General features: G+C 42.1%; 1 protein-coding gene across 1 annotated transcript in view; it reads right to left on the bottom strand.

Moving 5' to 3' along the window:
• Positions 1–12,132, bottom strand: part of kcnn3 (potassium intermediate/small conductance calcium-activated channel, subfamily N, member 3) — a 58,576-nt gene that overhangs the window by 36,108 nt on the left and 10,336 nt on the right. Inside the window, exon 3 of the mRNA XM_069656088.1 lies at positions 4,252–4,347. Within this exon, the coding sequence (XP_069512189.1) occupies positions 4,252–4,347 (96 nt within the window). The remainder of the gene's footprint in view (positions 1–4,251; positions 4,348–12,132) is intronic.

Genomic DNA, 12,132 nt, shown 5'->3' with positions numbered 1-12,132 from the left:
AATACGATCTTTATTGAAGAATGCCTTTCATTTCACAAAGCATTACTTCTTATGGTGTGCAGTCGTGTGTGTTCGAACTCTCCAACAGTAAAAAGCAGAGACAAACTGCCGCTTCACATGCTGCTCATGTATGCAAACAGGCCGAGCGCCAGCAGGCAGGTACTGACTAATAAACCTAACATGCATGTAATGAAACATGTATGGTTTCAGGTGTAGCCTACATACTGTGTATGAAGGCACTTATACAGGCACAGTCACTGCACTCATCAAGAACATCTACATGTAACTCATCGACGAGCACAAATTGTTGTTTTTTTAGGCTTTAGATAATATGAAAAAAAACCTCTTTTAATTTGAACAGAGAGAAACTAGTTGTTTACTGGTGCTTCAGTCTGACAGTGAGGACCCACTGGAAGAGAACAAGCAAAACAAAACCGCCTCCTCAACTCCTCGTTTGCTGCTGTGGGCATGTAAGAGCTCACAAGCTACAGTAGCTAGTAGCTAGTTAGCAAATAAATAAGCATCTTTTGATGTTTCCATCAATGTATGAGACTTTGTGCTAAGCAGCCCTTTGTTTTTGTTTGTCCCTGTTATCTTGGAGGTAAGGAACACAGAGAAAAGGGATCCCTAAAATCTTCTCCTCCACATACATTCATCCAACGCAGGAAGTTAAAATTTTTTAACAATTGTCATCTGAAGTTTATGTCAACAGAAGGTCTTGCACAAGTCACGTAGAAATTAACAGGGGCAATCTTTGAGTTGCTTCGCTCCAGGTTCTGTGGGTCTTCCCAGGTCGTGCTAAGCTAGGCTAAACACCTCCGGACTCCAGCTATGTACAGACAAGAAGGTGCTATTTTCTTCACTCTTGGAAATAAAGCAATGATTGAAACTACTTTCTAGAAGCGGCTCTGATCTAGACTTTGTAAATGAAAGATGTTGCTTGACGAACCCTCACAGAATTATCACTTGCATTTTCCCCCCCAAAGGCCATGCAGTAGTTAGCACTGTCACTTCACAGCTAGAAGGTTCCTGGTTCAAGTCCTGGTTCCTGCGACCCTGAACAGGTTAAGTGGTATAGTTGGTTTTTTGGTTTTGGCCTGCAACTCTTTTATTTTGAATAATTCTCACTTCCTGCTCAGCACCAAACAGCAGATCGACACAGTTAGGGACAAGCTAATAAACATAGTGTCGCATGTAGCAGCTAATGAGCCAGATGTTACCCTGAGGAGTTGGTGGAGACCAAAACAGAGCTCAGAAAGATAAATTATTAAACTAAGTGGCCAGAATTGGACTCCAAATGAAAGCTACTGTTGCTATGTAACCGCTGCAGGATGTGCAAACAAGCAGCAGTTTGCTCATGCCAACTTAAAAAAATGATATGTCAATGTTGTGTTTAGTGCTTGTTTCACTGCTCCAAAGTAACAAAAGAAAATGACTGCAAGTTTAAGAAACTATTTCATGTGTGATTACCTGACTGTAATGTCCCTGTATCCCCACATTTCAGCAACATGTATGAAGCACAGCGTTATCCTAACCACGAGAAATGTAGGCCGAAACTACAACTATAAAACTGAAGTTGTAATAAACCAGGATTATCCTTTAAAGCCCTCTGCTGATTTAAATTATCACCACCCTCACCCAAGTTATTATCAAGAGTGATTTTAGGTTTTACACCCTCATCGTCTCCCCCCACCCTGCTGCGATTTCCACTGATACCTCCACAGCACACTCCCTAACTTGATTAAATCAAAAGGAATTTTTCTCAAAGGGATTAAGAGAAGACCATTTGATCTCTCTCTCTCCGTCTCTCTCTCTGTCGACCTTACTGTAGCTACTCTCAATCTCGTCTTTTCTTCTCTGTCGGCATTAGCGTGCCTGTCACGTGCGGCAGCCACAGCGTGTGGGAGGATGACTGACTCCGTTTGCGAATGTGACATCAAACTTGTGAGCGGAGACGAGGGTTCTTTTAACAATGAATGCTTCCCACATACGCAAACACATGCATGCACGTGCGCCACATGTGCAAACACTGAATCTGCTCCTTCTGGCTGTGAATCTTTTTACACAGCGGCTGCCTATTACAGACTGATTACCAGTCTATCAGTCCGTGCGTATGACAGTGAATAAACAACGGCCATCTAGTTATTGATCCACAGTCGGAGAGTAGGCCCCTTAAAGCGGAATATATCACAATCTCTATCACAGACTCGCTGGAACTTTAATGGACATTTCCAGCAATATCCAAGCTGTGATGTAATGAAAAAAAGTCCCAGCATTAAACTAATATGTGGTTAGATGGATGAGTGTTGCTCAGTGGTTTAGCTGGTGGGAGTAATAGCTGGTGTGGGGGCACTCATTGGGTCTAAATCCCGCAAGGCTCCCATAAATAGTCAATGTGCATCGATTGCAAATGGCTTCAGATGAAAACCCCGGCTAAATGACCGTGGTACCATTATATTAGCAAAATGACAAACAGCAAAACAGATACTTTGAAGCATGAAAGCATTCCTGATTGATTGTTTCTGCCTTGCAAGAGGTTGAGGCTGTGTGCGCCTGTACGGTTTGTGTGTATACGTGTGTTTTGTGTTTATCTATTGAATGACATGATTGTTACTGGCTGAGTGTGTATTTAAAATTCGGTGTGTATCCACTCGATGCAAAGCCGCGCAGACTGGTTTGTCGATCCCACAGCGACTGTCATTAATGTCATTAATTGGCTGGAGCAGACACACACCTGGGTCCCTCGGTCTGTCTCAGAAGCCTGAGGGAAAACAACATAATGTGGAAAGCTGTGGCCAGAGCAGTATCGCAGCTTATATGAAGGGAAACCACTCCTAAACAAAAAAACGAAGGCACTGAAGGAAAAAAGAAATGTGCTTTCTTGCCAAAAGTTAGATGAAAGCTGCTCTCATTTCTCGCCACTAGATATCACGCTACATTTAGCAGATGGTTAGCTTAGCTCTTTTCAGACGTAAAGGTAACCAATTTGGTAAACAAGTTCAGACAGAGCCAGGCCAGCTAAGCTAATGCCTCTCGCTCACTTGACCGTATTCACACAGCAGCCATTTTCCTCTGACGTCACACTCAAGACGGGAAGCTCAAATGTTGTTACAATGTGGTCGTGCTGTATTTGAGTTTATGAATTATTTAAATCACAGGGAATCACAGGCTTCTTATCGGCTACCTTCAGCTATGTCCCAGCAGGTGACCTCATCATTCAACCAATTCTTAGCAAACAATATTATTAGCTAGCACCATACTGATAACTAGCTAACATTAATGTTAGCCAGGAAATTACCCCTTTGTTATGGTTTTGTGTACCTACCAAGCAGTATTGTTAGCTAAGAAGTGGTTAAATGCTAACGTTAGCTGTCCATACAGTATTGTTAGCTAAGAAGTGGTTAAATGCTAACGTTAGCTGTCCATACAGTGTTGTTTGCTAAGAGGTGGTTAAATGCTAGCGTTAGCTGTCCATACAGTATTGTTTGCTAAGAAGTGGTTAAATGCTAACGTTAGCTTTCAATACAGTATTGTTTGCTAAGAAGTGGTTAAATGCTAACGTTAGCTGTCCATACAGTATTGTTTGCTAAGAGGTGGTTAAATGCTAACGTTAGCTGTCCATACAGTATTGTTTGCTAAGAGGTGGTTAAATGCTAACGTTAGCTGTCCATACAGTATTGTTTGCTAAGAATTGGTTAATTGCTAACATTAGCTGTCCATACAGTATTGTTTGCTAAGAATTGGTTAATTGCTAACATTAGCTGTCCATACAGTATTGTTTGCTAAGAGGTGGTTAAATGCTAACGTTAGCTGTCCATACAGTATTGTCTGCTAAGTAGTGGTTAAATGCTAACGTTATTGTGTAACATGCAACGATGGCTAACGAGTTATCATATACATTGTTTCAACTTGAAATATGGCCCGATCTCCATCTCCAGTTCACCATCCATTGTCTTTTCAGTTACTGATCATTCAAGAAGCTAATGATAGCAATTTGTCATATTCCCTTACGTTTATGGGACTTGCAAACAGGAACACAACAATCAACCATTATAACTGCATATGAGCTTCCCACCCTGAGTGCAATGTTAGAGAAAAATGGCCGCCATGTGAATATGGTTTATACTTCTCTCACAGACATGAGAGTAATATCAACCCTGTTCTCTTAGCTACCAAAGCTTACAAAATGTAGCACACCAAGCTAGCCTAGCTTAGTGTCACAGTGTGTTAATGCTGTTGCATGTGTTTTACCTGAACCTCCCGGGCGTGGTAGGCAATGATGAGACCCAGCAGAATGACTGTGGACAGACTGATCAGACACTTCAGGGCCAGAGAATACATGGAGCTCTGCAGGGAGAAAATAGACAGACACACCGTTAAAAACACGCAGCACAGACAAAATACACATTTGAGATTGACTTTGCTATGACGGTCTTTTTAAAATTCAGAGTACAATTATCCTACACTCTTAAAAAAGTCTATATAGTTCACAATTTGTCACGTCTGGTCCAACTTGGAGCAAGCCGCAGATGTCACACAATGTTCTCTGCTGAATTAGAGTACCACAGCAGCAGCGCCTCAGCAGAGACAGTGAGAACTAACATTTACCAAACAGACTTTCAAAGCCGAGCAGAAGTAGAGTGGTAGTATTCACCTGTCAATATTACTCTGAAGGCAAGCCTTAAATCCGCTGCTTGTCTGGTTTCATAGGGCTTATAATCAATGCGCTGGGGGAACTTCCGATCAATACAACTCATAGCACTTCAGTGGCTTCTTTAACCCCCTCACCTCACATGTTCAGAGAACAGCTTACTGGAGCCATCGCACACATACAAACACAGTCGTTACACAAGAAACACACAAAAGCTCACAGGACGTAAAGATGAACAGATTGAAGATTTAAAGGAGTGCATCACATTGTTTTTGTTAGCTGGTCTCCGGTGACCATTTCAGAGTATTTTTTCAGTCCTAACAGCATGTTTGGTCGTGTGTGGGCAAAATGTGCAGAAGCTAGAACGTAATCAGAAAGAAAATCGAGCCTGAACAACAGGTATCACAGCTTAAAGACATTAAAAAGCTGAGATAAAGAGAAAGAATGCATGAGAACTCTATAACACAGCTTTTTCTTTCTTTGGCGAGGGTCCATGGGGCATGTGAATTAATGCCCTTTGAAGCTTCCTGGGAAAAGCAGATTCTGTGGAGGGACTATTACATCACCTCACCTTTTGTTTTTGTGTTTTTTTGCTTTCACCTCTGAAACAGTCATGCATCAGTAACCTTTGTTATCCATGCAAGAGGCATGGCTCCAGGCTCTATGTTAGTCTGTGTGCCGGCTGCTCTGTCTCTGTATGTTTGTCTAGTTGTTTGTTCCAGTGTACAACAAGTATCTGATTTATTATCACGACATTTTTACATTGATTGTCACCAGAGGATGTATCCGTGTGTCTTCGGCCATCTTTGACCTTCAAGTCAAAGCTTTAACTTTTCACTCAGCTAATTATCTCAACATCTACTGGATGACTTGGCACCAGATTGTGCACTTGTGCAATGCATGGATGCAACAATTTACTCTGATGACTTTTGTGATTCGCTGAGCTTTCATGCGGTGATGCAAGAAGCTTAACATTTTGATTTTAATAGAAATATCTTTAAAAATACAGAATGAGTTGCTGGGGAATTTGAAACACACAAAACGTCTTTCTCGTGACATTTTATCTAACGCCATTTTCAATCAGCAATCTCTGTTTATCTGATACTTTGATCCATAGTGTTGTGACGTTCGCGAACGATCCGATTCTTTTGAGCGGCTCTTTGGAGCGACGGGAACCGAGTCATTAGTGAGAGCCATTCTTTTTATAGTTGTGCCCAAATTTCACTGTCTGCCATAGATCCACTCCTCTTTATGCCGAATTACCACAGGCAGCTTTTTTCAGCTGCAGCTCCGCTACATAAAGTAGCGTGCAGCGGAGCCACAACATAGTGCCGACGGTGAACAACATTATAAACCTCCGCCAAGCTTGTTGTTTTTTTGTTGACATCTCTGTAGTCACACAGAGTTGTATCATAAATTATTGGCAAATCAATGACGTTGATTAATTGTTCCTACGTTATTCTGCTGGAATTTTAAATGTGTGTGTGTGTTGACACGGGAGAATATAGTGCAGGTGAGCCATAATTCCCAACACTATTGGTTAATGAACAAACGCCTTCTGAAATAAAAATTCCCACCAGCTTCAACTGGTAATAGTGAATATTACACCTGATTAACATTAACATGCATTATCACTGAGAGCATGTTAACATGCTAACCTGAACAATGTGCCCAAAGCATTTCTTTGCTTTAGCTCAGCGTCACAGAGCCCCGAGCATGGCCGTGCACTCTCAGTCCTGTTTATCATTATCATTTGATTTTTCTCGCACTATAACGACCACAACAACAACAATAAGCTTCTTAGCATATATAATGTCAAGTCAAGTCAATCTGCAAAACAGATGCCCTATACCACTTTCTTGATTTGGTCAAGCAACAACTCCAAAACAAACAAACAAACAAACAAACAAACCCTTTTACAGGACACATGGAGGATCTTTCTCCAGGAGGGAAGCCATGCAGTAAGAACCACGTGCACCAGAAGTAGCAGCAGTAACATTTCGGAGAACAGAATTACAACATTAAGTTAATACAAGTTGATAACCTAATAATTAAAACATTTTTGGGGGCCTTTATTGTATGGGACAGCTGAAGAGAGACAGGAAGTGTGAGGAGAATAGAGTGGGAGCTGACGTGCACCAAATGGGAGAGTGGGAGTTGAGCCTGCGATCAGTGTGTCGAGGACTGTAGCCCCTGTGCATGGGGCGCCTGCTCTGCCAGCTGAGCTAAACCAGCACCTCCTAATAATTTAATTTAATTAATTGAATCAGTTATTATATGAATCACAGTCATCATGAGCGGAGTCTGAGACAATGTGAGGCACTCTACCAACAGATCCTGCTGGTTATTCTTTAGTTTCTTACTGTCAGCATATGAAACAAAAACACAAAAATCAATTAATTCTTTCCAGCTTCGACTCCCTTACAATGTCTGAGCACCAAACTCCCCTTTACCTACTGCTGAGGTCATTTATTTGATGTCATTTCTTTTTTATCGCACATCAGGTCACTGACGTTTTGACATGTGTAAAGAGAAATTTGTTTGGGACTATTTTCAGCAGTATGAACACGCCTTGGGTGGAGTATAAACAGCAGTAAGGTGTATGAAAGAAAAGCTATTTGATGTGTTGTTAACTGTATTTGGGTAACAGCGGGGGTCTGACTCTGCACAGAGTGATAAGGTATGAGGCGCTGGCTGCAGGAGCAATTCTTGTAAGAAAGAAAAACATTGTTGGTTTTGTCTCTTGAAAGGAGAAATATAGAATATCAACACACTTCCTTTACATTTTTGAATAGAGAGGAAAAAGAACTATCAAAATAGGACATAACCTTTTGTCAGCGTATTTCAACAGGTCTCAGGTGTAAGTCATTCATTTTAACTGAGTATTTCAGTGTCATTATTCTGCTTCAAAAGCTTTGCAACCTGTAAACTCTGTGCACAGACGTCGTTTTCTGAGCTTTGGAATTAAAACTCGGCTGCTGACCTGCATTCAGAGCTGTGGTGTAAAAAGCCACACTCTTTAAATTGATTCATTTGTCTACGCTGGCTCAAGGACTACATGTTGAATCGCGGATTATAACAACTCCAAAGTGCATTCATACTCGAGTTCACCAAGGTCTCCACAAGAGAAGAGCTGAGCCGCCGTAAGACTGCGGCGTCCCAGATCAGATATTTGGGCCGTTAAGGAGGATGCTATTAAGCATTCATCGCCAATCACTCTCTTTATCTGAGGCCGCTCTCCCAGTTTAGACACACATTACTCAGCCTTTCCCTCATGATGCTATTAAGCACAATCTGCATTGCATTTTGGGTTCATGAATATATATTGCAAGTCAGCCTCCTGGAAAATAGAGTGTGTTAGTGTGTTACTGTGTCTGTTTAGGGTCTGTGTAGATGCTTCATGGCCTTAATGGTATTAATTCAACAACACACACACACACACACACACACACACACACACACACACACACACTCAGAAACACACACAGTGTAGTTTGTTAATCCTTCTAGACTCCTTCCTGTGTCCTAATCAAAATCTGAGAGGATCTAATATGAGATCGCCTTTTTCTAGCATCTTACACACACAAACACAAATATGAACACACACACATTCAAGGAGAGCATTAAGGGAGTGTTGTTCATTTGTTGCTCATATCAATGTGGTTATGGGCCAGCGCACAACACCAGGAAAACACCATCTATCCGTGGCCCTCCTCTGATTTCCTCCATCGGCTCGCCCACAGCCTCATAGCTGTCTTTTTATTTCCTCACTTTGTCTCTTTCCGATACTCTCTCCGCTGCTTACATCTCATTTGTACTCGCCGAGGCAAACTAGGTGCGAAGGAAGCCAACATTGTTGTGCTAATGAGAAAAACGCAGGCTTGTGTTTCGGCAGCCGAGTCTGTTTGAACACAGCTGAGCTGAAATGGGATTTTATTGGAGTTAACTTCCTGTCTGTCTCCCTCTGCTTCCTCCCCTCATTCATTGTCTTTACCTTCTAAAGTCTGTTGGCCGTCACACTGTCGGGAGCATTTAGCTCCTGCCTGTTTCCACTTCACTTACTCTGTCTTTATAGTGAATGACCGGGCTGTGATGGTGCAACGTGTGTACATGCCACTGAGAGCTCGGGATCTTAATTGGCTCGCAGTGGTTGATTCTAGTAACTGGACACCTCTCGTGCCTGTTTGCTGTTCTAAGTTAAAGCACCTGCATTAATACGTAGATAAATACAGCAACAGAGAGCTAAAGCCGTTTCCATGCTTCAATAGGAGAGCCGGTGCATGCACGTTTCTATACCAACTCAATGTGCAGAACAGCAAAAGCTTTTTTCTTCTTCTTGTATTTGGCTCAGAAAACACATTTTTGTGTCTTTGTACTTATTTACAAATAAAGTTTTGGATTGCATCAAATGTCCTCCAAGCAGGCCACAAGTGTGGCTGAACGTCAGATGACCAAAACTTACCTACAGGAACGACCAATGCCAATGCAATTTGCACACAAACGACAGGTGATGCTGATGTTTTGATGGTTTCAAGTTGTCGTGTTAAGTGACTAAAATCTAACTTTTAATAGCAATCCCATTTAGACATACTTTCCTTCTAGGGCTGTCCCGATTTCCTTTTTTCGGTCAAAGCTGCGGCAGCAATTATTCGATTGTATTCAAAGCTTTGCTACTACGACGGAGGGGGGATTTCTCCATTTACTTACACTAACTCCAGCTTTCGGAAAAATGTTCTCCGACGGGGTTGAAGTGGCAGGGATGCAAAGCAAGTGCTTGGCTACCTTGGAATCCGTTTTTGACCTGTCTTTTAAAAAGTCTTCCAGCTGAAAGGTGAGCTCAGTTAGTAGAGCAGGCACCCAGAGGCTATCGTCCTTGTCGCACTGATAGCAGGTTCCGGTCTGCTGATCATTTGGTGCATGTCATCCCCAACTCTCTACTCCCCACATTTCCTGTCTCTCTTCAGCTGCCCTGTCAAATAAAGGCAAAAAGCCCCCCCCCCCCCAAAAAAGTTTCTTAGCATTCGGGGGGTCAAACCCTACTTCCTTCCCACCTTCAAGTCCTGCATGTGCTATAAGCCACTGTTAGACTTATAGCACAGGAAGTACCACACCAGCTAGCTCACCTACTTGATGGACAACTACCTCACAGTGAATGAACAATGTTCAAAAATAGATGTGCAAAATATATATATATATATATATATATATATTGTGACCAAAACCCAACTTCTTCTGTTCGTCATAATGTCAACAAACTTGGAGGTCGATGTCAGCCAGTCATTGCGTCTCAATGGAGACCTGATGTTTGATTTAAATTCTTTGTCTGCCAACGTGGATGACAGAGATCATTGATTGGGTTGATGTCAGCCCAGTGTTGAGCTTTGATTTTCAATTCCCACCTAAACTGAACATCCTATAAATGTTAGTCCAACGGCTGTCTAATGTTACACTGACGTCAGTGCCAGCTGGGTACATTATAGAAAATATGCTGAGTCACTCTCAGGACGATCAATACCACTCTGTTGTCTATACGTTAAGTATCTGGCTAATGACAAGTTGTGGTTTCACGGGGGGGTTATACTACATCATGCAAGGGCATCGACTTCCTTTCAGCTTGAACCATACGGAGACAAATTCTTCTTTTTACAGTGGGTCACTTACACTTGCTGTATTTCTCACTGAACAACATGTGAACTAAACACTGTTCAAATAATCACATTCAAAGTGACTGAAGTCTGTGTAGCTGCTTCAGTTTCAGGGTCCTGGTGACGCGCGTCATCTCGCTTGAGTATAACAGAGCTGGGCTGCACAATTAAGAAGAAATATCATCAACTGCATAAGGGCAAAGTGCAAAACTTGATTCGCAAAAGCTGCAACTTTTTTTTGATAAAGGTAAAAAAGCATTATGTAGTACTGTAGTGCTGCAGAGATGCACTGCACATTTTCAGATTTTGCTTTGTTTTATATTTTAAAGCTCCTGTGAGGAGTTTTTTGCTGGTTATGAAACAGCCTGAAATTAATTCTGATTACTCTATATGACCTACAAAAGCAAACCAGACCATCAGCATAGATTAATTATTTCTAGAAAGTTATTTTTAATGCCTGAAACTGCTATGTACAACTATGCGCCAAAATCAACACAGAGCGAAAGTTCCTCACAGGAGCTTTAAGTGAAAACAGAAACTCTGATTATGTAACATTAGTTTGTTGAAACATGTCCATGATCTTAAACCATATTTCAGCTGAATATTTGTCAACATTAACACAATACGATGGCGTTTTTCATGATGTCCAGCCTCAGGACAGAGCCATAAATCATAATAGTAACACCTCTCTTCTCCCAGTATAACCAAGAAATCTATTATCAAGAAAGATTGCAACGACATCCCTTTAAACTGCTAACGACTGTACTTGTGTGCAGAATAATCAAAGATGTTAATGTGTTAGTTAGCAAACTGCAGAACTGTAAGTCGGCCTTTTGCACTTTGGACTGAGCAGGGCTAGCACACATGGCTAAACATGGCATGAAACCGTTGGTCTGTCCTACAGTTATAAAGCTCAGTTGTGGTCTACAGATTTCATATAGTCCCTGCCACACGCTGCACACGTCTGCATGTACATGTCTAAAGTGTGCGTACGCTCTTCTTTCCTGTTTCTTTGAGTCCAGCTGTGCAGAAGTGAGTGATTAGTGTTATTGATTAACGGCTTGGAGGGAAGCGTGCAGAGATAATAAGCTTTTTGAGCTTCTTTAGCTCAATTAGCTGACCCACAGACACACACACGTTTACTTTCGGGGAACATATACTTGTCAAACTGATTCTTTTTTTTTTGTCAGTTTGTACCTTTATTGAGAGAGACAGGAGAGTGGAAAGTGTGGAAACGGGATGAAAGGCGGCAAAGGGCCGAGGGTGGGAGTCGAGCCTGGGGCCGCCGCATGCAGGTCTGTAGCCTCTGTATATGGGATGCCCCATTTACCCGTTAAGCTAAACCGGCGCCCCGTCAAACTGGCACTTTTTGTCCACAATTTCTAAACTGGTCTTTAGTCCAAAATGTGTCCCTAAAAGTAATCTCAGCGAGGAACACACACACACACAACAAACCAGTTAGTATCTGGATGCAGGTTTTCCCCAGTTGTCCCCATCTCACCTTTATTGACACAGATGTGGGAGCAAATACACTTTGCTTAACAACCCATTACTCTCATAGCGATAAGTCATTCACTACACATGTTGGTGATGCATGTGTGTCTGTGTGTGTGAGTGTGAGAGTGTGTTGTAATGAGTTAGCCTTGGGGGTCTCTCCCTGACTGAGCGATGCCTCCTTGCAATCAGTCTCCAGGGAAACAGGGAGTAGACAGAGGAGCGATGTCACCTTACCAGGATAAACACACACACACGCACACACACGACTGCACATTGACACACTATTACAGACCTACACACTCAATTAAATCCACACAAAGGAAGATGTGAATGCACACA

This window comes from Semicossyphus pulcher, unplaced genomic scaffold, assembly GCF_022749685.1.
Source record: "Semicossyphus pulcher isolate SPU_LCO1_2020_fin unplaced genomic scaffold, fSemPul1.0.p SCAF_9, whole genome shotgun sequence".
Lineage (NCBI taxonomy): Eukaryota > Metazoa > Chordata > Actinopteri > Labriformes > Labridae > Semicossyphus > Semicossyphus pulcher.
This window is presented reverse-complemented; position numbering and strand designations above follow the sequence as displayed.